The sequence below is a fragment of the Penicillium citrinum genome, assembly GCF_028827155.1.
Source record: "Penicillium citrinum strain IBT 23319 chromosome Unknown utg000007l:1.0-2040159.0:1.0-2041076.0, whole genome shotgun sequence".
Taxonomy (NCBI): Eukaryota; Fungi; Ascomycota; class Eurotiomycetes; order Eurotiales; family Aspergillaceae; genus Penicillium; species Penicillium citrinum.
This window is the reverse complement of record NW_026622692.1, coordinates 1,712,501-1,738,108: the sequence shown is the minus strand read 5'-3', so window position 1 is coordinate 1,738,108 and position 25,608 is coordinate 1,712,501. Positions and strand designations below refer to the sequence as shown.

General features: G+C 46.4%; 10 protein-coding genes across 10 annotated transcripts; 6 read left to right on the top strand and 4 right to left on the bottom strand.

The window, feature by feature from the left end:
• Window positions 1-562: 562 nt before the first annotated feature.
• On the top strand, window positions 563-2,378 carry N7469_008321 (uncharacterized protein; the record flags this gene model as incomplete). The annotated part of the gene is made up of 2 exons (XM_056647239.1): window positions 563-1,554; window positions 1,577-2,378. The coding sequence occupies 2 exons, from the start codon at window positions 563-565 to the stop codon at window positions 2,376-2,378; spliced, it is 1,794 nt and encodes a 597-aa protein (XP_056498790.1).
• A 2,404-nt stretch (window positions 2,379-4,782) lies between these two features.
• N7469_008320 (alpha/beta fold hydrolase) lies at window positions 4,783-5,763 on the top strand (the record flags this gene model as incomplete). Its single annotated transcript, XM_056647238.1, has 1 exon — window positions 4,783-5,763. One exon carries the CDS (start codon window positions 4,783-4,785, stop codon window positions 5,761-5,763), a length of 981 nt encoding a protein of 326 aa, XP_056498789.1.
• A 1,274-nt stretch (window positions 5,764-7,037) lies between these two features.
• On the top strand, window positions 7,038-7,961 carry N7469_008319 (putative C2H2 transcription factor; the record flags this gene model as incomplete). The annotated part of the gene is made up of 2 exons (XM_056647237.1): window positions 7,038-7,327; window positions 7,385-7,961. 2 exons carry the CDS (start codon window positions 7,038-7,040, stop codon window positions 7,959-7,961), a joined length of 867 nt encoding a protein of 288 aa, XP_056498788.1.
• Window positions 7,962-10,628: 2,667 nt separating this feature from the next.
• Window positions 10,629-11,675, top strand: N7469_008318 (dual specificity protein phosphatase family protein; the record flags this gene model as incomplete). Its single annotated transcript, XM_056647236.1, has 1 exon — window positions 10,629-11,675. One exon carries the CDS (start codon window positions 10,629-10,631, stop codon window positions 11,673-11,675), a length of 1,047 nt encoding a protein of 348 aa, XP_056498787.1.
• A 950-nt stretch (window positions 11,676-12,625) lies between these two features.
• On the top strand, window positions 12,626-14,600 carry N7469_008317 (uncharacterized protein; the record flags this gene model as incomplete). Its single annotated transcript, XM_056647235.1, has 2 exons — window positions 12,626-13,126; window positions 13,185-14,600. 2 exons carry the CDS (start codon window positions 12,626-12,628, stop codon window positions 14,598-14,600), a joined length of 1,917 nt encoding a protein of 638 aa, XP_056498786.1.
• A 682-nt stretch (window positions 14,601-15,282) lies between these two features.
• On the top strand, window positions 15,283-18,096 carry N7469_008316 (putative SNF2 family helicase/ATPase PasG; the record flags this gene model as incomplete). Its single annotated transcript, XM_056647234.1, has 4 exons — window positions 15,283-15,519; window positions 15,594-16,403; window positions 16,458-17,196; window positions 17,252-18,096. 4 exons carry the CDS (start codon window positions 15,283-15,285, stop codon window positions 18,094-18,096), a joined length of 2,631 nt encoding a protein of 876 aa, XP_056498785.1.
• Window positions 18,097-18,900: 804 nt separating this feature from the next.
• end3 (cytoskeletal adaptor protein SagA) lies at window positions 18,901-20,286 on the bottom strand (the record flags this gene model as incomplete). The annotated part of the gene is made up of 3 exons (XM_056647233.1): window positions 18,901-19,637; window positions 19,693-19,927; window positions 20,047-20,286. 3 exons carry the CDS (start codon window positions 20,284-20,286, stop codon window positions 18,901-18,903), a joined length of 1,212 nt encoding a protein of 403 aa, XP_056498784.1.
• Window positions 20,287-21,224: 938 nt separating this feature from the next.
• Window positions 21,225-21,807, bottom strand: N7469_008314 (PLAC8 family protein; the record flags this gene model as incomplete). The annotated part of the gene is made up of 3 exons (XM_056647232.1): window positions 21,225-21,455; window positions 21,509-21,606; window positions 21,651-21,807. 3 exons carry the CDS (start codon window positions 21,805-21,807, stop codon window positions 21,225-21,227), a joined length of 486 nt encoding a protein of 161 aa, XP_056498783.1.
• Window positions 21,808-22,527: 720 nt separating this feature from the next.
• Window positions 22,528-23,938, bottom strand: N7469_008313 (Zn(II)2Cys6 transcription factor domain-containing protein; the record flags this gene model as incomplete). Its single annotated transcript, XM_056647231.1, has 2 exons — window positions 22,528-23,784; window positions 23,840-23,938. 2 exons carry the CDS (start codon window positions 23,936-23,938, stop codon window positions 22,528-22,530), a joined length of 1,356 nt encoding a protein of 451 aa, XP_056498782.1.
• A 475-nt stretch (window positions 23,939-24,413) lies between these two features.
• Window positions 24,414-24,632, bottom strand: N7469_008312 (uncharacterized protein; the record flags this gene model as incomplete). The annotated part of the gene is made up of 1 exon (XM_056647230.1): window positions 24,414-24,632. The coding sequence occupies one exon, from the start codon at window positions 24,630-24,632 to the stop codon at window positions 24,414-24,416; it is 219 nt and encodes a 72-aa protein (XP_056498781.1).
• Between the last annotated feature and the right edge of the window lie 976 nt (window positions 24,633-25,608).

Sequence of the window (25,608 nt, the reverse complement as noted above, 5' to 3'; positions counted from 1 at the left end):
AATCAGGACGTGCTACCAGAATACGTTATGCTAGTAAGTATGATTGAATAGTGATGGGATGACTAAGTACAATATACCAGAACGGGTGCCGCCAGTAGTGAACTACGTTGATTGAAGATTAGCCCTCACATCTACATCTATCTTTACGTTTTCATCTACGTCTCTCAACTCCTGTGCCTTACTCATCTCTCCTTGAGCTAGGAACAATCTATCGCCGTATTCTATCTCATGTGGAGTTTTGAATCAACGATATTTGGCTGATATGCATCTCTACGTGATCTTCTATCCGTTACTGGAGTTTTGAATCGACGATTCTGAACTGACGTCTATCTCTGCTTCATCTCTGGAGTTTGATATTGGCATCCTGTATTTACGTACATTCCTGCTTTGTCTGTTCTCTGTATTCTGTGGGTTTCAGTGCCTGATTCAATCCATCACTTCTACTTCGGTAAGCGGACTGAATACTATACGAGGACAATCACCAATCATTCGAGATTGTGATTGAAACCAGTTCATTCATTGACCTCAACCTCACAGGTATCAAACTCAGCCTATCTACGTCATGGAGACACCATTGCGAGAACAATCTCTTGTCAGAGGTGGCCACATCAAATCCCCCAGCAAATACCTACGTTCGACATTTACCTCCTCAACATTGCCATGTATTTGCGACAATACTATTGTTCTTGCAGCTACCCACCCAACTGTCGCCTCCGCAGGTATACGTGATGACGGGTGGTTTATTTCCGATTTTTATGCCTTCAACTATCTCCTTAAAGACACAGGCAAAGAACAAACTTGGCTCACGGCAGCCGACCCATATAAACTGATCGACAAGTACGGACCCTACTTACATGGGAATCCGTACGAAGAACGGAAGGTTTGCCTTGACCGTGATATGCTCGACGGCAACAAATTGACGGATGTCACAGTCGTACGCTCGTCTGAAATGATCGATAGATTCATTTCTGAAGCCAAGCGAGCATCAGAGTTGGCTAAGAGAACAGACGCGCCACTCCTCCTTCTGATTTTCTGTCATGGACTCCCAAACCATCACCTCCTCCTAGATGACGGTGAACGAAAGAAGGGTCTCAGTATTCTCGCTTTGAAAGCCGTACTTGAGCCAGGTGCACGTATCACCCTCGCAACTACAGCTTGCTACTCCGGAGGGTGGGCAATCACGCCAGAGCTTAACACCACTGCGCTGGCGGCTGCTTCTCACGAAACTGATGCCAGGAATGGTCAAGCTAATGCCTGGTGTGCATCAGCTAGTATCGGCCGCACATGTGGGTCCGTATTTGCCAGTACAATGATAGAAACTCTATCTAGCGCTACAAGTCCTTTGCTAGACGCTGACCAGCGTGACGACTTACGTGACGAAGGTGCCCTCCAGCCAGACACGCCAACCGAACGCCAAACCCACACATATAATGCATTCTGTCAGTCGGTGTTGGATACATGCCAAAACTCGATCACACGGCTCGGGGGGATTTCAGAACTTCAGTTTCAGTGCACAGAACGACGAATGGACATTCTCCTGGACTGGAAGAACAGGTATCCCACTAGTTCACTTTAGAGAGCGGTGGGATCAACTGAAACCCTATCTGTACACTGGGCCAGCTGACTTACGTGACATGAGGAACCCCGACCCTCATAACCTCAGCTTTATTGCATCAGGCCCAAACAAGAGTGGTGGGGTGCAAGCCACGGAGGGCCAGGGTATCGTAGATACTATGACAGACCACATGGCCCATGGGAGGCTTAAAGAGATGGCAAGGATCTTCCATGAGGATACGTGTCCAGGAGACTGGACGCACTTCGATCACGTGGCATTGAGTGCTCGTCTTTTCCAGTTTTACAAAGGCCTGGACAATACATACAAAGACATGCTCGAGGCCACGATTCGGTTTCGATGGGAGGCGGCACTCCTGGCAGACTACGTCGTTGAGACGTTCAGGCTTCCCCTTCCAAGCAATCAGATTTGTATTATGTGGCACAGCGGTGTTTGGGGGATTGAAATGGAGAAGATTTACCCCAAATCTGAGTTCGACCAGAGGGGTGGATACGCCACTGAGAAGCTGAAAGATTGCTTCGACTTGCCCCGTCTGCCACTACAAGGCCCTGAGTTCACCCGACCACTAGAATATATAGTGGCGGCATTATTTGAGACTAATAAGCCTCGGGAGACTCTGACCGAGCTTTGCAACGCTATTGTAGCGCTCATGGAAAACATCAAGGCCTTTCAAAGCCAGCGCCTTTGCAAGGACCCAGAGGTGCGTATCAGAGGACGCCAATGGCTGAAGTCAATCGGCCGACGAGCGCGAAGGTCGCTCTCCCCACGTAAGAGGGGGAGTAGGACAGAGTCTGTGAGCGCATAATACAGTATCCTACGTTGCTTTGTACTTGTAGCGCGGTTGATCTCCAGTTTAACCAAGTTTGCTTTTGCTCTGAGTTGCTTTTCGCTGTATCTCATTAAAACTTTCATTATTTAGGTTTATATTGCTTCTTCCATATCTTACATTGGTATCTCCATCTAACTGACACTATGTGCTCTTCACTTGTGATCGCAGAAGCTAGGCCTGTGTTCGGTTTCTACTTGCAGATAGTATCTTCAGAAACACTCTCAACCACCCTTACTTCGGGGCAAACAGGTTATACAGGAAATGGTATTCCAATCTCATAAATCCTAAAGAAGACACCAGGCTTGTTCGTTTCTCGCTATGCTGAGGATCAAATTCATCGTTGTGTGACAGAGATTTGACTATCTGTACATACCAGACATCGAACTCCGCCTGAAATTCAGAGACTGAATCCTCAAGTCTTGCAAGAAGGCCTTTCTGTTCTTCTTTTATTTTGTGAAAGTCGTACTTCTTTCGGCAAGAGGACCTCCATGAAATTCTAGAATAGAGCTCGGTGCAGCATATACGGGTCAGGTTTAGCCCATCAAACCCCAGGCTTCTTATTCTTGCGTAGCATATGTCAAACTGACGCAGTTTGTAGTCAAGAGTAAGTGTCAAGGAATCGCCAATTTTTAATTCTAACGCCTTAGGCGCTCATCTCTTGCCTTCGGTATTTCGTGGAAGCCCGGCTCACCCTCATGATCAACCTTCGTAACTTGGTACACCTTCCGCTTCGTCAACATATATAGATCACAGCAGGTTGTGTTTCACCAATGAAGTTACCGTGGTAAATAAGAAAGACCGGTACCTGTCCAGCAGACTAGCGGGTCTGAGTCAGATGTAATTTCCTGGGCCGAACGGATTGATAGTAACTACCACACCGTCCATGACCATATAAGAACTCACAGCATTCAGAGCAAAAAGCACCTACTACTATTCCTCTCACGAGAATATATTCTCTTATACCGGGCTAACAAGTATATACGACCATAGGATGTGGAGAACAGGGCTTCCTGTCCTCTCAGCCGTACTTAAGCCACGCGGAAGTAGGTAAGTTAGTGTACCGGGATAGGATGCTCAAGGCAGCACAGTCGGTACGTGCAGGTCGAATGGAGCAGAAGGATGAGGGTAAACAACACCCCAACTAAAGCTATCTGCTAACACTCTCTCGAATAGGCTGGAACTCATATAATTGACTCTCTAGGTGATGCTAAAGATGCTATCTAAATGAATGTATATAAGCTCCCTTCAAAATTAACTAGGCCGATTCCCTTACATAATCCTCCTACTGGAAGGCAGGCCGATATTCCTCCACTACAGCAGTCTGTTGAGCGGCCGCATGCGCATTTGATTTGATTTGATGGTTCAACGAGACAATATTATGAAATATACTATATAGTCACAAGCGAGCAAGTTTTTTAGACGCTGGTCGTTATTTTTGTGCTCCATGCAAAACCAGAATGCGAGCTCTTCTCTTGCCAACGTCCTGCGCGCCATCCAAGCTCAGCTTCTTGGCAGGTTATAGCGACGACTCAAACAATGACACTGATGAAGATATCCAAAATATTCCCCTTGGTTATAGACGGCTAGAAAGCATGAAGTTTGGGAATAAACGAATCGAGCTCGCTAGTATAAGTGAACTAACGCCTAGGCTTAGAAACGCTAGTGAGGAGCTTTAGTAACGTAAGATGTAGGTATTACCGAGTCAAAGCTACGAAGATAGATGCGCTACCCAAATGGAACGTCCCGCCAGAGTCCTCTGTCGCATGACGCCTAACGATGTACATCGATTTCTCAGCTACTGTCTAAAATTGAAGTCTGGCTAGGGCCGCCTGCGTCTAGAGGTGTTAAGAAAGCTAGCCCTCTTAGTGCCGATTGGAAATATTTCGGGACTACTACCGGAAAATAACCCGGGAAATGAAATAAGTACAGTAAGCCTTCTGTACGAACTATCTCGTTCTCACAGAAGAAAAGTGAAGTGAACGTAGGTCCTAACGCCGGAAGTCGGCTAGAACGAACGGGGACCTTGATAAAGCCCTGTCGTTGCGAGACGCGGCCAAATAAATCAACAGCGAAGGAGCTTGGGGGAAGGTACCTCCCTGAGATATTATGTGAGTGATTTGTAGGTTGTGGAAAACATGTGGGTTGTTCGAATATCATCGTCGGTTGACCACCATACATCATGAACATCAGTGTGGAATAGAGTATTTCTTAATTTAGTGACTGTATTGTAGTAGCCTAGAAAGTGCGGGGAGGATCAATGGCCCCCAAATTGATCTCCGTTCTCCACACACGCGCATTTGACAAACTTAGGGCTAGAACATTCCCCCACCTCAATCAATTTATCTACTCCGTATCAATCATCCTAAAAACTAAATCCAAAATGAAACTCGCACTGCCACGGGACTGGGCGACTGAGACAGGTTCCTCGCTGGTATCCATCGGCACCCACAGTCTATGGGTCTCTATTACTGGACCGCCGCGTAAGTCGGGGGATCCACTGATTATCTTCATTGTCGGTGCCGGGGACGTTGCTGCTTCATACACAGCCGTCTCACCGCTGGTTTCTTCGTTATGCCGTATCTTACTATACGATCGTTCCGGCCTTGGCCGTAGTGAGCCCAGTCCTCTCCGAGATGATTCGGCTTCTCCGCAGAACTCGAAATCGCCGGCCATTAAAGCTGCAGAGGAATTACACAGCCTTCTCGAAACAATGCAACTGAAACCTCCTCTAGTTTTAGTTGCCCACTCCTACGGTGCTATAATTGCTCGCGAATATCTCCACTTACATGGAGATGACGTTGCTGGCATGGTTCTTGCTGATGGCTCCACCGAACGCCAATGTGACTACTTTCGTATCCCTGATCCCAATATAAATGCTGTATTGGGGGATCTAAGAGTGGCGCAGGTTACAGGTCTTCGGGAAGATGCACGACTATCGCGAGATGAGTGGAGAGCACGAGCAATCGACATCTCGCGTGGGACTATTGCTGCCCAGGCAGAGGCTAACAACGATACGCTCAGATTAGTTTGTCGGACGCTCGGTGAAAAACTCCAGTTTCAGAATCAGGTGATGCGGGATCGACCGCTGAGTGTGATTCGCTGTAGTACACAGGACTTTGAACGTATTTATCAGGCGGGAATCGAGGCAGGCAATGGGACAACAGCACAGAGAGAGGCGTTTCGAGCAATGCTTGAACGATGGCCATTGATTGACCAGGAACTGAAGGAAGAACAACTTCAGCTCTCATCGAACACACATCTAATTCATCTGCCAGATTGTGGTCACAACGTTCATTTGACACGTCCGGACGTGGTGGCGGAGGAGATTCAATGGGTACTAGACCATCTTGGCCAATGGTAGGGTCTCGGGGTAGACGGGCTGAAGCTTTGATCTTCTTACCCCGGAGATCCCTAAGTCGAAACCCAGGGCTAATCATGAGATTTCACGATGCAAGTTCGATGCCATCGCCACGCAGTAGCTTGTAACATCGGCAAGTGTGAATCCTGTAGCCTAGGTACAAGCAACTTATCTGTACCCACTGCGCAGCAGCGACAAGAACTACAGTACTACAGGCGCACTTTTTGGCCACTATGTTTAGAATGCATAGCCCTATTATTCGCAATGCTATCTCTTGCAGCGGAAGATCCGGTTTTGAATCTCCTAGATTTATGGCAGCCTAATTATTTCGGAAGTGCCCAATTCTATGGAAACAGGGGGATTGCATTGTCGTGGCCGCGCTTAATAGACCCGAGATTGATGCCTGATTGCCTGGTCAGGCTGAAAGTGGGGTCACGTGCTGTTTACATCACCTCACGGACTTACCGCTTCACTGCGCGAATCCCCAGGGCATTCCAAGTTGTTCAGTAGATTTGTCAGGTGTGGCGATCAGAATGCACGATCTCCCTGCAAAGCCAGTCTTTGTCTTTTCCTTCCGACTGGAGCATGGCTGCCTGGCCGGTTTCTGTTGGCATAGAACCTAAAAGTTGATCCTACCGGTTTGGCGTGGACTCCAGATGCTCGTTGGTGTAGATATGAGTCATTACTCTCTATTCTTGCCACAGTTTTAGTCAGGCTGAGAAGGGGAACCTTAATGTGGCTGATGGTGGAGATATTAAAACGAACAACTCATCCTCCCTGCGCGGTCCCTGTAGAAAGAAAGAGATTTTCGCACGTTACTCAATAAAATTTTAAATTTCTTTTCTTTTTTCGGATCTAGAAAGGTGAAGAATCGGTTACTACATCTTGCATATGCAGCTCAGCTTTGGTCGGTAACTCCGCGCCACATACGCGCGCCACCCAGCCACACTTTTCTTTGCCGCAAGCGTGGAACTACGGCCCTATAAATAAGGGCTTAAGGCACCGATTTGCTACCTGAAAAATTTGGCACTTTTCCTATCTCTCTCAACTTGCAAGCCATCGTCATCAAGCTCTTATTTGAACCCCATCATTTCCTTTCCTTCCCGATTGTCGATCTCTTGATCGTATTTGCTTTTTTATTCTTCTTTATCTGTCTACATTTCCCCTCCCCCCTAAGGTATCGGTTGACGCGTCTTGTTCCGGTACTTTTCATCTCATCTACCTATCCCCTCCTCTCTCCTCCTTTGAGTGTGGGGTCTATCTGTACGATCTAGATAATGGGAGACGGGTCTGACTATCCTAGTCCGCGAAGTGAAGCTCAGCACGGTGCGACTGCTGCTTCCGTGCTTGCCTCTGCCCAAGAGGGACTATCCTCAATCGCCAGAATGAACGAACAACAACCCGTTACGTCTATTGCCGCCGCCTTTCAGCATGTGGAGGGCGCGCGTCCACGACTATCTGTCCGACGCGCTCGGGATCCCCCAAAGAACTCTGAAGGTCAAATTTATTGCGATCATATGGATTGTCAGACTGCGCCTCCAACATTTCGCCGTCCGTGTGAATGGAAGTAAGTATCATGACGCTGCAACTCCATCTCAGGCATGATCGCTAACTCTAATCGCAGTAAACATATGGATAAACACGACCGTCCCTACAAATGCTATGAACCCGGTTGCGATAAGATCCAAGGTTTCACGTACTCCGGCGGTCTCCTTCGCCATCAACGCGAAGTCCATAAAAAGAACACCGACGCGAAGAAGCCTTTGATGTGTCCATATTCCGATTGTAACCGCAGCACTGGCAATGGATTCACACGCCAAGAGAACTTACGCGAACATCTTCGCCGCCGTCACATGCACACCGACGATGGGCCGTCCATCATGCTCGATAGTCCTTGGGATCATGGAAATGAACTCGAAGGTGTCCGGTCAAACTCGCTCCCCGCTGCCGGTATCAAGCGAAGACATGAGTCGCCCAATGGAGACCGACCAGAGACCGACGAAACTAGCCTCGATCTACACAACGAACTCAAGCGACTGCGTCGTGAGGTTCAAGAAAAAGACCAACGTCTCTTAGACCTCGAGCGTATCGTGACTACCCTCCAACAAGCCATCCCACAGCCCCCTGGACCAGAGCCCGAGCCCCAAACACTCGCGCAAGCCATCTCTCCTGTTCCGCAGGCTGCCGCTCCGCAGGTGTAATAATCGGTAGCAATATTTTTCCTATGTGTCGCTCTCCCTCTTTCTGTCGCATTCTGTGGGCGTTTGCCGAAGCAAGAAATTAGGCTGTATGGATATTTGATCTTTTCCCTTTCCTGTTTTGCTCCTGCTTCCCTGCATCTGGGTTCGGCTTTGAGAGTTGGTGATTTGATACTCCCAACAAGTCGATACGGTATTATGGCGTTTTATTTGTGCTTGACGCCCTCCGGGGTCAGGCGTTATTGTTTCCCAGTGGAGGTTACTAGTTTAGGGTTTCCTCATATACCCCCAGGTGTACTGTTCAACCTTTTTTTCTCATTACATTGTTGTTCTCTCCTATTATCTTCCATCATATCCCGCCGATCAAGGCTTCAACAACCTTCTAGGGTCAATCTTTTTAATAGTAACCGTCAAATTTGGAATGACGCTTGGAGGAACTCGATCTACATCATCATATCTCTGAACTCCACTCTAGATAACTCATGTATTTACTTAATCAATTCCAAGTAGCTTTATTTGCTAGTATCTGTTTACTAGGACCTCGGTATTATATGTAACTAGTGCATGGTTCAAAGATTCAGGCAAAAAATCACCAGCCACACCCACTAGTTACAACCACATGATTCTCTGAGGAATCCAGGCAACCAACCTCAGGCATCCGACTCAACTCTGGCCCCCAACCTAGTATAACATCCGGACCCGGTAGACCGTCTAGCCTCATCTAGCCTCACCTTGATCATTCGCCTGACCCCAACAAAACGAGGCTACAACGGGAATCTCGGGGACACGAATGACTCACTTCGGAGACTAGTGTATGCTGACAAACACGAGTCATCCTGACACGATGCGGACACGGCATCTTCGGCTTTAAAAGGGAGAACTCCGTTTCACGTCATATCGTGCGGAGCCTCGTCTTGCGGAACTAGACGCTTGGGGCCAGGGCCAAGATTCCTTCAAAGACACGGAATAGCTTCGCCTATACCTGATGTGGTAAGTGAATCGCTTGATGTGGTCGCCGCCTGTGCTCGGACGTTCGTGTCATCATACTGGAAGTGGCTGCGGCATGTGAGTTTGGGGGGTTATCATATTGGTTGGGTTGTTGCTCTGGTTTTCATAGATTCCTGAGTTCTACTAGTACATGGTATGAGTTCTATTCATGCCGCTAGTAACGAAATTTTCTAAGGCTTCGAGCTATATGTTCCAACATATGATCTAACTGTATATTTATAGTTAGAGGTAGAGGATCATTCAACTTTGGACCCTAGGACAAGTCAAGCCTTCATCGCCACTTACCTGGGCAGTAGCGGTGATGTGTAATATGATCTGAAACTCCTGAATCGCTGGGCGTAATGTACTAATTAACTGCTGGTTTGCATTTGTTGAGTATTAGTAGTATGCATACCTATGCATATAGGTATACGTCGCTATCCTCGGGCAGTCTTTGCACGGTTGACCTACAGATAAACCCTAGGAAAAGATTTGGATTGTTGGCTGCTTGCTAAGGTCCTGTCTCGAACCATCCAGGGTTCTCGAGAACGAGATCATAACAATCGGGCTATATTCCGACGCTCTTCGAAGGCTATATACTATATAGGTATACTATACCTATAACTAGTAGTTATAGCCTTGGGCTTCTTAGTGCTACCATGCTACTACTACCTAGTGTAACGGGATAGGATGTTCGAGGCAGCACGGTCGGTACGTGCAGGCCGAATGGGGTAGAAGGATGAGGGTAAACAACACCCCAACTAGGGCTATCTGCTAGCACTCTCTCGAATAGACTGTAACTGGTGTAGTTGATATATGAAAGGATGATATCTAGAAACTAGCATGGAAGCTCCCTTTTATCCTTGCCTTCCAAATCAGGCCAATTACTTTACATAATCCCTATGCTGGCAGGCAGGCCGATATTCCCCCACTACACTAGTAAGGTAGTACTATATACCAAAGTTGATAAGACCTGTGCGTTAGAGCTAAATCAAATACTTGGAGATATTATCTGGTTATGAATAGGATGATGGAGCTTGAAAGTCTTCAAGACTTTCAAGCTCCAAAGTTGGACTGCCGGTTGCTTGAGTTGCGTAGCAATTTGAGACACTTTGGCATGCGGCTGAAAATATAACTGAATTCCAGTACTCTTCCAAATTTGGCCACTCCTGCTCAACTACATTCTTCCTTCCAAAAAGCACCGCCTGAGAACTCATTGAATGAAGAAAGTAGTCACATCGAACTCATTACTATGAAAGGAAGTCGTAGTGCATAATGGATGACGCTGGGATCTACGCGACTTACCTAAGCGGAAAGCGACCTAAATCCAACCTCCCCTCGTTGCCTGGATAGGTCTTAGCACCGCACTGCACTTCAAAACTCATTGATCTGGTGCTTGCAAAGATCCAGTCTGACTATAAACGACGTGCGCTTCACGAGGAAATCCTCAGGCACTCCAAAGTCTCTCAATTTGGCAGGCAATGGCCGGTCGTTCTTGACAGGGTCGTTCCTTCCCTCATTTCGTTCTATAGAAGCTGTCCACGTGAGCCTCGCCATGAAAGAGTGAGGGATTCTGCATTCAAATTTGGCCTTCTATTTTTCTCTGAGACAATTTCTCTCCTGGTCTCCAGGGCTTATCTCTTCCTTTCTATCTCATACATTTTCTTCGGCCCTATTGTCAACATGCCGCTCAACATGCCTTCCTCCACGGAAATGCCTATGTCTATGAGCGAGCAAGCTCATTATGTCCCAACACAAGGCTATGCCACAGTGCCAAAACACACTAGTGGGCGAACTATTCCGAGCGGTTTATTTACTCACCTGGGGGCTGATTCGGAAGAGGACGATGGCAGTGACGTCGTCGTGGTTGACGCCAAACTGTTCAATGCTAATACCCACGATTTTCCCGAGGGTGATTTCGTCTGTCCCGGATTTTTCAATATGGCGAAACTTGATGGTTTTACGCGTCGTTTCAAGTTCTCACAATGGAACTATGGAATGCGGCGAGAAGCCCAGTTCATATTTCCGTTCCTAGCCTTGGGGCCTTCATCCTGCTTGCGCGAACGAGAATATCTTCGATCCCAGGGCTTCACACTTCTTCTAGGAATTCGAAACACCCACTCCGCCCACGCGCGTCTTGTATCTGGTGACAAAGCCGCGGCTGATCTTGGCATCTTAGCCGACACAGTAGATGTTCTTGATAACCAAGAGCTCATATCTACTTTCCCGAGGGCCATTAGGCGCATCAATGACCATTTAGCAGGTATAGATGTGGCCCCAAGTGGTATTTCAGCTATGCAAATTCATTCATCCCAGCCAAGGAAAGTTCTGGTCTTCTGCGAATCCGGCAATGAGCGATCTGCGGGTGTGGTTATCGCCTACATAATGGCAATGCTCAACATGGACACTGCGCATGCAAAAGCAATGGCTCAGCAGCGCCGATTTTGTGTTTCGATTGATGATCCTATGGCTCAGATTCTTTTTTCCTTTGAGTCTATCCTTGCCGCCAAGCGTGATGTCGAGCGTACTCGACGTGCAAATATCCAGACAGGAGCTACTACCCTTGCACCTCCACCTATACCTCCTGTCATGCTTGCGAAGAAACGAAGCTTTGCTGATCGCCAATTTGAAGATACACGAATGGCCGATTGCGAGATGGATGTTGATGATGATGTTGCCTCTCTCTTGGATCGCAAACCAGTGGCCCCTTTCCAGGATCGTGTGATCTAGATTTCCAATCAAATTACTCATAGACTATCAAAAACCCCTCGCTTCAAAACATCTCTTGATTTATCTTTCCCTCATGGATGGCTTGGTTACAAAAATTCTTCTGGCGCACACACCTGGCATTTACACTGGGAGCTGGCGTCGTGTTGTCCCTTCGGATTTTCCTCTTTGATGGCTACTACTACACTATAAGACAGCCCATTTGTCCCACATCCGTTTGATAATTCGGAAATACCCAGCTCGCTTTGGCTACTCTTTTTCCCTCAAATCCTGATTCTCAATATATAAACCAGTCTCTACTCAGTACTACTGAGTTTAGTAAACGTGCCTCTGCTTATACCTCGAACTGATGGCCCATCACTCATAATCCTATATTCAGTCTGCTCTAATGTCATACTGATAGCTATTGCATTTTGGCAGGTGCTTGGGACAATCGCAACTTCCAAACTCGCTGTTGAACTGTCTGAATTTAACCCACTCCGCTTCACCTCGCCTCCCTTTCCCTTCGCCCTACCTCTTTTATCTTCTTCTATGAGCCATCGATCCCTCAAACTAATACCGCTCACTCACCAAACCTTTACTGCCCTGCAGCATTCATTCATTTATCCTTCAATCGCAGGGTTTACGCAACAGATCGGAATTATTCTCATATTGTCATCTATATTCAGTGTCGTGCCCGTTCCATCATCCCGCTTCAATACTTTGTCTTTGTCGATATACAGGTCATATACTTACAAAACCACATATTAAGCTCTGCTGAGTGTGCAGGAAACCTCTGAGGTCTATCTCTTACTTTCCTCTTCGAGTTCCGTACCAACGGACCTCTGACAATTTTACACCGGCGTGGCCGCCGTAGCAGTGTCTATCATACAAACTTGCTATTGTTATACTGTGGATTATTTCAATGCAAGAGAAAGACAATCACTCACTCTACCAGAAATGGTCCGTCTAACATGAGCAGTGACCGACAACTACGCTGTACCATCTATGCCCCAGTCAGATTCGGTGAATCTGAATCTGAGACCAGAACGTCGACGCTATTGGATTCAATGCGCTTAGCGCGCGAGATATCAGTATCAGCTTCGTGTTGTCCCCAAAATTTTATTTCGCAAGACAAAACATCCATTTCGCGCAGAGTCACTATCACAACAAACCCCGAGGTTGTTGAATTTGATCCCGCCTTGCCCCCTGCAGCTTGTTCGGTTCTCCCAGCTTCACAGTTCATCGAGCGAACGACCATCCAACAAGGATTAAACGAACAAGCGGCCAGGGAGTTACACGACCCTCCTTGTGTTTACTGGGGCACGAGCAACTGTGGTTTCAATCAAACCTACAACGACAATATGGTGGCAATGGCAGCCGCAGGCGAAAATGTGTTTGACCTGACAGACAACCTTAGCGTTTCTGACACCGACTATGAGCACGCTGACGATCAAATCACACTTGGTCTGAAAGTAAGTCTCTGTAGATGCCTTTGTCTTGATGCTGAAGATGCTGAATGCACTTGAATAGATTATCGACCCGACATGGAAGGACCTGAAGCCGGCGATGCAACTGCAAATTGCAACTGCACTCCTCAAGATCTACAACTGGGACAATATGTGCATTAAATTAGACATCATCGGAGAGGATCGAGCGAACTTGTCTCGTTATCTTAACACACGCAGTCAACAGATATATCGTGAAGATCAGGCCTTGGCCAAGATGCGGGAACAACAATTGACTCATCTTATGGGCATTGACCAAAGTATTCTTAGAAGAAATGAAGTGCCGCATCAATTGGTTCTTCGAAAAATATCGAGACAATATCACAACAGAATCCTGGAGATCACTGACCCTGAACTCGAATTTTGCCGGGCAGATGACATACTAGCAGCTCGACAGTTTCTCCGCCAACATGATCTAAGTGAAAAGTTGGCAGGCGAATGGGCTAGTCCAATGGTTGAGCTAAGTTCTAAAAAGCAGACTGAGACCTTAAGTTTTCCAGAGAAATTTCAGTGGAAAGATAACTGGACCTTACCAATGGAATGTTATATCAGTCCTCACGGACCGATTCGAGACTGTGCTCCTGGTCCCTCATTCAATGCACTGCCTTCCTTTGCCAAAAGCATGTGCTCCAAAGGAGGTTCATACTTGACGATCAACCCGCGAGACCTTATCCGGGAAGATATCGACAATCACCCGCTGAAGACATGGAAAGAACACACACCATTCTATCAGCGAGATAAATTCCTGGAGGCGCGAAAGAGAGTTCGTGAGAAAAATTGTAAGAGGGAAACAGAATCAGTGAATATCTCCGAGTACACTCGACTACGCGTTGGTTCAAAGCAGGAGGCACGACTATCGTTCGCATATCGCAATCAACCATTCGACAGGCTGATAAAGCTAGCACGAGATCGAGAGGCTCAAAATCAAGCAACACATACTCCTCATGTACCATTGCCTCTCCATACCAATGAGAGCCCATCAAGGTTGCCCAAAGGGACGCAGGTGACATCCCACTTACAGGATTCTCCAGTCACACGGTCTCTTGGAGGGTGCTGGTCACTGAATGACATTCATCCATCTGAGTCCCAACACCGATACGAGCGACAAATCGACGATGCGAAACGAGAGCGTGAAAAGCAAGCTTTCCGTGGCGAAGCACAGCCCCAGTTCATTGCAGCTGAGCTCCCGGGAACCCTTAGCCCAATGAGGCACCAGACGGGGTTTTCCGACAGAGATTTGTACAATAATATTCATGATGGTGTCTCAGACATAATCATCGAAGTTAATGATGTTCTAGATTCCACCAAAACATTTGCTTGTCCTCCCAATGTCCAACTTGCAGACCACTGCATGAAACCACAACTGTCCCTTAGCCCGCAAATTTCAGACAATGGTATTTTCGAGTTTATTGATTTGAGTCCAGACGCGGAGGAAGGCTAAGAAATGCTTCAAGCTCACGAACAGGCTACCGCTTATTGTGATCATGTCCAACTGCATGACTGCGGCTTCGATGGAATGATATGGGACGTGCTTGTTGAGGCTCTGAAAATATTTATGGCATCACAACAATCAAAATGTAATCTTATAGATGGAAGATGAAGGGAGGAAATTCTATGTATGAGACCAAAAGTTGTGTGTACAAAAGTTGTACCAATATTAAAAAGTGTGATTCTTGCGACGTCCCTCCATTGCATGAGTTCTTGTTTACTTATTAGTTTATAACGAGTAGTTAGTAGTGGTTATCAACCTGAGTACTTGAAGAAGGCTTGACTTGTCAAGACGAGCAATGACGTTCCTCCATTTAATATTGGCCCGTGCACTGACGCGAAAATCCGCGTTCCAACACGCGAGTCACTCTTCGCAATTCACAATCGAGTATTTACTCACAGTCGGAAAGCCTCGAGAAAATTCAGTCGCCAGTGTCACCAGTGCGATATAAATTTCAACTTCCATTTGTATTCTTCTCCGAGTCTCACCCGCTCGGGAAACAAGCGAACCCCTGATTCTGCCAGGAATTCTCATCCCTAGGAATGACGTTCTACCATATCCTCAACTTTTGATCCTTTGTGCACACTGTTCCTTGATTTCAGTCAATCGCTTTCGAAATTACAAGGAATTCAAAATGTCAACAGCCGAGTCTCCAACAGTCACACCAACTGATTCACGTGCCGGTACCCTGCAGCCCGAATCGACGATACCCTCATCCCCGATGACCGAACTCACAAACGGAGAGACGAAACCTGGTTCAGACAACGAAGGTGATAGCTCAAAGGATGGGAAGAAAGGAGATAAGAATGAGGATATTGAGGGCATGGATGCCAAAGCCAAGGGGCTGATGCACCTGCTGCAGAGTAGTTCGGTGAGATTACATATTGAGACTACTGAGTCTGGCTGATACGAATCATCCAGTGCTAACCGGCTTTTTGTCAAAAGTTATTTGTCGCTCTCATGTCAGACAAGATGAAAAAGCAGCAAGAAGAGGCCCGCCAACGAGCCATTAAGCGCCAACAATCCGCGAACGAAGAAAAGAAGAAGCCAACAACTACACCCGCAGCCACGACCACCAATCGACGAGGCACGAGAAACCGCAACTCAGGCGCCGCAGTGGAAGAAGAAGAGCCCGTAACTAGTGATGCGCCAAAACAGAAGAAAGGCCGCCCAAGGAAGAGTGGGGTTGGGACTATTTCCAGCTATTTTAAAAAGGCCGACGTTGAGGTCAAGGACGACAATCCCACTGTGCAGGAAGTACTAGAGACTGCAGCGGATGAGTACGAGTCAAAGCCAACTGCTATAGGTGAGCAGGATCTGGTTGCGACTCAACAACCAGCGCTGGTTTCGGGTGGCCAGATGCGCACCTACCAGCTAGAGGGTCTTGAGTGGCTGAAGACGCTATGGATGAATGGCCTCTCTGGTATTCTGGCCGATGAAATGGGACTGGGGAAAACAGTTCAAGCCATCTCAATGATTGCTTTCTTGAAGGAAAACAATGTATCTGGGCCCTTTCTAATCGCCGCCCCTCTCAGTACCGTCAGTAACTGGGTGGACGAGTTCAAAAGGTGGACTCCTGAGATCAATACTGTCTTATACCACGGGTCGAAGACTGAACGAGCAGAGCTCCGAAGCAAGCACATGAAGATGCGCAACCAAGGTGACATGGACTTTCCCATTGTGTGTACCTCTTATGAGATTTGTATGAATGATCGCAAGTTCCTTGGGCAGTATCAATGGAGATACATTGTGGTGGTAAGTACTAGCTCTTTACTGCCCATGTCATCAACATGGCTAATTCAATCACAGGACGAAGGACATCGCCTGAAGAATATGAACTGTCGTCTTATTAAAGAACTCATGGCCTATAGATCTGCCAACAGACTTCTCATCACGGGAACACCGTTGCAGAATAATATTTCCGAATTGTGGTCTTTGTTGCATTTCCTCCTGCCAGAGGTGTTTGACGACTTGAATAGCTTCGAAAGTTGGTTCGACTTTTCCTCTGTTCTAGATGACAGCGGACAAGCAGACGTTCTTGAACGCCGGAAGAGAAACCTCGTCACAACAATGCATTCCATATTAAAGCCGTTCCTTCTACGACGAATCAAGACTGATGTGGAAACCGATCTTCCAAAGAAGCGCGAATACATTTTGTATGCGCCGCTGACATCGGAGCAAAAGGAACTCTACAGAGAGATTCTTAGCGGCACTGGTCGTCAATACCTCGAAACAAAGGCATTGGAGCGGTTGACGGCCAAGAACCCCAGTTTATCTCGCTCTTCAAGTCGGAAACGCCGGCGAGAAAGCAGCGAATCTGATACACCGAACAAGAGCGTGCGATCAAGTGGATCTTCCACTCCCAATGGAAGTACCGGCTCTGGTCGCCGTCGCCGTGGTCCTCAAAGTTACAAAGAAATGGGCGATAGAGAGTTTGACAAGAGGTTGCGTATGCTTGACAATGGCGTCGAAATAGAAGAAGAGGAGCCTGAAAAAAGTGATACCGAGCTTGAGGAGATCGAAAGAGCCGAGACAATCAAGCTTGCGAGTGAGTCAACTGTTATCCTCCTTAATTTTGAAAGCTAGCTGACAATCGCCCACAGAAAAAGAAATTGGTCAAAAGAAGATGCAAAACCCTGTGCTGCAGGCTCGGCTGGCATGCAATTCTCCACACAACTTCTACTGGCCTTGGACGGATGAGACATCGGAAGTAGACGAATCCTTAGTGTCAGCTTCTGGGAAGATGCTTCTATTAGACCGTCTTGTCCCACATCTCTTGAAAAAGGGACACAAGATTCTGATTTTCTCTCAATTTAAGACACAACTGAGTATCATCGAGGAATGGGCCACGCAACTACGCTCTTGGCCTTGCTGTCGTATTGACGGAGCCATGGCTCAATCTGACCGACAAGCTCAAATCAAAGCATTCAACACAACCAAGACCCATAAGATTTTCCTACTGAGTACTCGTGCCGGTGGACAAGGAATCAATCTCACTGCCGCGGATACGGTCATTCTCTTCGATTCCGACTGGAACCCACAACAAGATCTCCAAGCTCAAGACCGAGCCCACCGCATCGGACAAAAGAAGCCCGTCATCGTCTACAGACTTGCCACAAAGGGAACTGTGGAGCAAACATTACTCGAAAAAGCAGATTCCAAACGTCGTCTTGAACGGCTCGTCATTCAGAAGGGCAAATTCCGCTCTTTGCTCGACTCTAATGCCAATGCCCAAGAGCTTGAAGATCTGCGTCAGGCTTTGGGAGAAGATGAATTTGAGCAGTTTGAGATTAACGATCAGTCCGTCCTTTCTGATGATGAACTTGCTATTTTGACTGATCGTAGCGAAGAGGCCTATTCTCGGGCTGAGAAGGGTCTGGATAAGACCGGTCATGCCTTTGTGGCTGTGGAAACTAAGCGTGATGGGGGTGAATCCCTCATGGCTTGATCTTGTGCGACTATCTACAGAATTAGCTTCTCATGAAGTTTCAGCCTCTAATTGTTCAGCATATCATTTGTTTAGCATGTTTAACTCTATCGCGATTGGCTCGCTGGTCTCACGTTTCAACTCGCAGAAGGGCGTGCATGATCAGCTTATCTGAACGTTCACCTGGTCTTTGATCATTAATGGCTTTTTGCCCTTTCCGTGCGCAGTCACATCCTGTACAATATACGATATTATATTTGAATTGCGTGCGAAAGCAATACTTTCTCATATCAAGATAGACATTGGCAGACATTGATCAACTTAGAATCTGAAGGCCGAGACTCAAACTTGTCTACAGTTACAATTCAGTAAACACGGTGTTAGTAGTATCTGGGTACTCGTATGTGGGCATGAACGCTTGGAGTTCATCATGATGCTCAGTGGCAGCCCATACGTGTACTCCTAGTAGGACTGCTAGCTAGCGGTTGGTTATTCCGAGCTTCATTCGATCCATAGATGGTCTCCATATTCGAACCGAAGGACTGCAGTCCTTGTCGTAAACCATAATATGTCATTTCCTGAAGTATGCTCTCCCATTGGCCTAATTGTTGGAATATATGAGCAAGTTCCTATTTGCTTGATTATGACAAAAATGGATATTCTGCTATTTACTATACTAACATCTTCTTCGCTGGCAACGTGAAACAATAAACCATTGAGCGCCTATAGCTCCTTTCCCGGAATGTGGCTGTACAGAAAATATATCAAAATGCAGCCAATACAACCCAGATAAAGATACCAGCATCAAGTACATCTTCGGGGTTTCTATCGACGAGACCTTTCTTCTTCAATCTGCTGGCGAATATCCGCCAGAGTTCCCTTGCGCTGAGCTAGATGACTCTTTAGCCCTTCAACCTGCTCTCCGACAGTCTTAACATCTTCCCTTGATCGTTCCAGCTCTTGTCCATCCTTCGAGCGTCCAACGCCCTCACGCAATTCTCGAAGCTCTCGTTCCTTGTATTCAAGTAGCTGGAGCGCTTCTTTCTTGATTAAAACCCAATTGGGTCGGCCATCATTGCGTGGCTGGTCGCGTCTGTTCTCAGAGGCTTGGTTTGCGGCGTTTAGCTTGGATTCGATCTCCGCCAGTTCACGGCGCAACCGAACCTTCTCCCATTCTTCGTCCTGGACAGTTTCGCTGAAATCGGTTCCTTTCGGCTGATATGAGCCCTTGCCGCCCACTCCTAATCGGCTCAAGTATGAGTCGCCAAACTTGGCCTTACGACCACTTGTTGTTTCCACATTGCCTTCTGTACCCCAGCGTTGGGCCGGTGCGTTATCTACCTGGTAATCGATCTGGTTGTTCTCGAACGAGGCTCGAAGAGATGCGGGGATGGCTCGTGGAATCCGATATCCCTCGTGTCGGTAGTTGAGGATGTGCAGGAAGGCGAGGGTGGCATCTTTGTTGATTGCGGGTGCGACAGAGGGGTTGACGAGGTTCCATGCAGAGCGAATGTCGGTGTCAGGAACATCAAGAGAATCATATAGGGGTTGTAGGGATTCGACTGCAGATCACGGGTCAGCGGGTAATAGTTAAGCGTCTGGGAGGTATCTTCTGACAGGTAGTCTGGCCACGGGGGCTGCGATTTGCGCTATAAATTTCCTCATATTTTGCCTTGTCCGCTGGCTTCATATACCACTCGAAACCATCCTTGAGGCCAAGGCTATCATCCTCATCCTCTATCCGCTCAAACTGTTCGGGGCGGCCGCTCAATGCTCGCGTGGCATGTACTAGGTGTGACTTTGATTCTGGGACGAGCCAATCTGGCAAAACAGCAGGGACTTCTTGTAGCTCCTGTACGAAAGAATGCCGTCAGCCACGAATTGGGGGAAGGGAAGAGAGAGGAGGTCAATTCATCCGAGACGGTGGGGTGATAGCGCAAGAAAGACAACAGGAAAGGAATCAATACGTACGCCATTAACAAGGTCGAATACAAGGCGCATTGCGACGCAAAATTCCTCGAAATCAAGCTCTCCGTCACCGTCCACGTCCGCGATATCCCAGACCTTCTCAAGCTGGTCATCGCGCAGGCGACTGTTACGCAGCACGGAGGCAGCCTGGGCACTAGTTAAGCGAGGCTGGCCATTGGAAAGAGATGCGAAGATTTCCCAGTATCGCTCAATTTCCCATTGTTCGATCTTTTTGGAGGACATGGTGGCTGCTTGGGTAGATGAAGGTGGAGCGACTTGGGGGGGGAAGCCGGACTGCCGCTGTTTACGGGGCCGAGCAGATTAGCTAATGAGGGCGCAGCGTCATATCCACAGCTTGTAGACAGGCATGAAATAAGGATTTCTTTACAGAGAGCAACTTGTAAGATATCTCGGAATTATAAGAAGAATTTGAGAATTGATTGTTTAGTTGTGTATTTACTTGAAGCTGTATGTACCCATACTCCTAGTATGAAAGGTTATGAAAGTGCAGCCCGAATGTATAGCACCCGCTATACTACAATATTTAACTACGAAGGTTAGTAGTTATAACACATAAGTAGACATGGGTTTGATACAATCAAAATCATAAGATTTGCCCCTTTGAAGACATAGGTCTGCACTGGAAGCTGAGAATTTTCATCGTATGCTCTCTATCCTCCAGGTCTCGCGAGTAAGCAAGAACACTAATAACCTTTTTTCTTTATTATATATCCATATATATTTGATACATGGATGTATTCCAATACATCCATGTCAAGGTTGACTTCATCTGATGATCCATCAATGCCCATTGATGGATCATCAGATAACTATAAATTCTTGGAGTCCAGGTGGACTCCAAGAATTTATAGTTACTATCAGCACAGTACTTATACACAATGCATGTGTAGTTGACTAATTTCTAAATCATTCAATTACACTTGTATTGCATATTCATCTCTACTGAAGGGCTTTAATCGAGGAGCTTTATTCAAATCCAACAAGAGAAAAGAAAAATAAAAGGAAAGATGTAAGTACTGAAGTCGGACACAAAAGAGAACATAGGAACACGGTAAACGAAGGACTGATCACACGGCAACCAATTGGCAAGTTTGACAATCGAAAGTCAGAATATCATAGTAGTGAATACCTGAATGTTTGTCATGTGTAAAGGAGATAATTTATGGCATAGCCATATGGGGTGGTTTCTGGTAGCCAACAAGCTCCGGTCTCGTTCGAAGCTCTGCTTCCTTTTCTTCTTGGATGAGTGCACAGCAGCCACAAAAGACCGACACGCAGCAATCACCACAGCAGGAACCTTCAATTCCGTATTGTTCTCTCATTTCCCCGCGAGTAATGGTTTGCATGATCCACTGCATAGCTCCCAGACTAAGGAAACTCCAGATGGCACACTGCGGCAACAGGTTAGCATCGTTGCATTGGTTGGATCTGCGTCAATACTTACGGGCCCATTTATGTAGCTAAAACCTTGCAAGCTTGAGTCTTTGATCCTAGTCTGAGTTTTTCCATATGTCAGGCATGGGAGACAACAGCTTGTCAAACCTTGATGAAATTAGATTAGCTATTCAATTGTTACAGATGCGCACGAGGATACACACAGAGTGTGCCTGGAGAGCAACAATCAAAGAGTGAATAATTCCACTTTCGACTCTGGGTAATATCAGAAGAGTCTGAGTTGGCTTGTTGGTATGTCGGAGGTCCTTTCGGCCAAGCTCGATAGACCCTTTGCGTAGGATCCGCCATTGGGACAATGGAAATATTGAAAGATGACAATAGGAAACTTGTGAAAAGGGAGAATTTTGGAAGACGAAAGATTTGAATTCTCTTATACCCTTATATACTCGGTACCTACTTATTCTCGGGTTAAGGGGTTCGGTTTAGCAATTTTCATTTGAAGAGTAGCTGAGGACCTACAATCCCAATTAGGAAGTTCGCATTCGTTTTGATTTGACCAATCATCTTCGTGAAATCTCATCAAGTGAGAACTGTAGCAAGTTGTGATTGGCCAGATCTGGAATATACAACAGTTGTGGGTCTTCGGCGCCTTGCACGATTACAGTAAAAAAATTCACAAGTTGGTGCCCTGGAGCACCCTCGGGACCGCAATAATCGTTTCAAGAACAAGAGGGAAAATTTGAGCCGGGATGCCCGAAATTCCAAAAAAAAAAAATGGACACGATCGTAAGCCCCGGAGGATAGTCCGTCCTCGTGGTCCATGTATCAGGTGTCGTAACTACGAGCATAATTAACATATCTGCCATAATTTAAAGTCCATTGGATGATCAGTCACTTTTCTAACCAATTTACTAAGAATCTATCTGAGATAGTTCCAAGTCCCAATGGAGCCAAAATGCTTCTATCACTGATAGAAGCATTTTCAGGTACTTATCAGCGAATTTACTTTTTCAGAACCGAGCAGGCTGTACATTGCATTATAGTCCATTGTCTTGAGAATGCATACTTTCATATATCAACAAGCTGGGTCCATTTAAGTGGCCATGACAGTAATGGTTGATACGTGTCTTCCAATGAGTGAGAAACAGCTTTGAGAATATGCGAAGGCCATTCCTTGATGAACCAAACGAAGTCGAGCTGATAAAGCAAAACAGTGAAATAGGAGAACAAGAGTAATGCGATAGGGTGACGCTGTTGCATATCCAAGGTAACAATATCAGGAAGCATGTACAGCCAACCAAATATTTGAGGCCAGAGTTCAGGGCCCGCGACTGGAGCTGTGCTACCAAATATGGCATCGTATCGGGATACGAGTAGCTCGAATGTTTCAACATACGAAGAATGACGCAGGTCATGAGGCGGAAATGTATCCATGATCAAATTTTGCAGACACTTCAGTGGTTCTGAGTAGAAATTCTGGCCATTTTCTTCAACTCGTTCATGGAGTTGGGAAACTGGGGGTTGCTCTTCGGTTTCTGTCATGTTTTCTTGGTGCTGGTCTGGTCTAACACGAGGTTGTATCTCCGATATTGCCGGAACAGAGCCAATATTATTGATAGACTCGATGATAGAGCGCAGTCCATGGAAAAGACGTATAGCCGGGATATCGTTGTCATCGCGAAAACATAAGTACTCGCCAGATTGAGGGCCTCTAGCAAGTGAGCAGATAAAGATGAAAACAGCCGCGATATAGATGCTATGATTACACCCCTCATGCAACCGGGAACTTATAGCTGTAACATCTGCAATAGCAATGCTAAGATGACGTTCAGCCTCGACATAATAATCAAAGCTTGGACTCATAAATCTCTCCACGCGACTTTTTGCTGGCACCTTATTGAGATGGAATCCAGCAATTGCTAGAAGCAGATGCATTACGTATTGCACAGAGAATCCCAGTCGAATCAGCTCATCTGGTAAATGGTCTTTGAGATCTTCTGCGGAAAGACAATGATGAAATAGGATCATGTCACTCGCTGTGAACTGGAACTGTCGACGTGTGACCGTCCCTTCTGAAGAGGCCGATGGAGACAGTTGCTCCACATGATGTTTTCCCCTATTATGAGCTCTTTTGGGCACAACGAATGCTGACTGTGAGGAAGAGATGAATGGATTTTCCGTCGCCGGTTCAACACTCAAGTTCACGGGCGCTACTTCAGGTGTGGTTCTCGCTCTAGCAGGGGAGGAAGACGAAGAAGCTTGGCTGTAATTGCATTTGACCGAGTGGCGTATGCACTGCATACACTGAGGCCTGTCCTCATCGCACTAAATAATTGATAAGCGTCGGCCCACTTACAGAAGGGACAAGTCTTTAATCTACCTTGATTCGTCTCTTCTTGCAGTTTCCACACCCGAGACGAGATTTAGTATGAGATTTCCGAGATCGACTTCCTGCATATGAAGACCTTACGGATTCCATATCCAAATATTCAAAGGATATGGAGTCCATTCACGAAATGTTCGATGAAAGAGTCTAAGGTGAATAGGAGTCTTTAGAAAAAGTAGGTTAAATTTGATCGACTCGTGCTTCACGTATCTCCGAAGTATCCCCGATCCAGTCAGGACTGTTTTCTCCAGAGAGTTGGGTAGACTTTCAATTTGAAGTTGTGAAATCCCCAGAGTCGAATGAACGACTTTGAGGCTTTCAAAAATTCCCCGACGGAGGAATAACGTTACTTGGAATCGGATGTTGAGGAGAATCCGTAATACCGTTCTATCATTCCACTACGGCGTGGACACAGTTGCTGCCATTGAACCCAAAAAGAAGAAGAAACCGTAATCTCAGTTCAATAACATTTAATGAGGATAGAATAGAAATATATACAAAGAATAAAGTCGATAAAGTGAAGAAATGAATGACATCACGTAGGTTAAACCATGCTAAGTGATCTAATTCAATGCAAAGATACTCTGTCCAAGAAATCTTTAAAGGAAGGACTGAGCTTGACTCGTGCCTTGAAGATCCAACTGCGCATAGAGGCATCCGAAAGATGAGTTAAATCATTGCGATCGGAATCAGTTGAGCCGCGGCGCATCGAATCAATGAATTTGGGCCAAGTATTTGTCAGAGTCAAGTATTTGATATGCTCTTGAACTTCGTCGAAGATCGTCATGTCAAACGAAGTAGCAATGTCGCCTAAATATTGTACAGCTCAGATTTGCTCGGATGGTAAAATATGATTCTCTTTGTCAAATGGCGATGTTGAATTGATGGACCCCTCTCCAAATAATGACTTCGCAGGTTTCGCAAATACAGCCTGTAAGTTGTTGAAGCTTTGCGAGGAAATTTTCAAAGGGAACACAGCGTGTTGTGTGCTGATAAAGTCACCGTAGATCCGTAAAGCTTGATTAAAGGCTCCATAAGTCTGGTCTACCCCAATTGTGAACGGCCAAGAAGCTCTGCCAGGAAAATGCTGGCAAAAGAATGGAACAAGTGGTATATCTCATCAATTGAGATTTCGATACGTAGTAAACTCCTCACAACTGCACGAGCCCCAAGAAAGATAATCTGCTAACTTTGAAACTACCCATGGAATACACCGACGAAAATTGGTCAGTGAGAACTTGGTCCAGGCTCGCTTCTTGGTGGCAGAGTGGAGGTCAATAACCAAACTCCACCTTCAAGGTAAACTTGGACTTTATTATGTACTCCTTCATCTAGGCTTCACAATTGGTGACCCTTCCACGGACAGCTAGCACACTGACCTATCGAAGATGAAGTGGTATACTATAATCCTAAATTGAAGTCTGTTTTGGGGTCTCTGATTAGTAGGGCTGAATGGCTGGTGCCTTTAGGAGCAATTTACAGTAGATAATTCTACCAACTAGTATTGCGAGTAGAGGAAATTCAATTTTAAAAGACTGTCGGCGCGCCTCAGTATTTTCTCTCACTACATCTGGAGTTTCTGACTCTTTCTCCTCTCTGATTTTGGCTAAAAGTGGTGTCTGCCTGTACCTTGAGCTTCATACCTACACTAAATGGGTGAAAGTTGGAAGTGCCTTCACGCTATTTACTGGTATCATCAGACCTAGCTAATCCTTCATCACTATATTTCTGCTCTGAAGCAATATTGCAGGTGTTGGTAGATT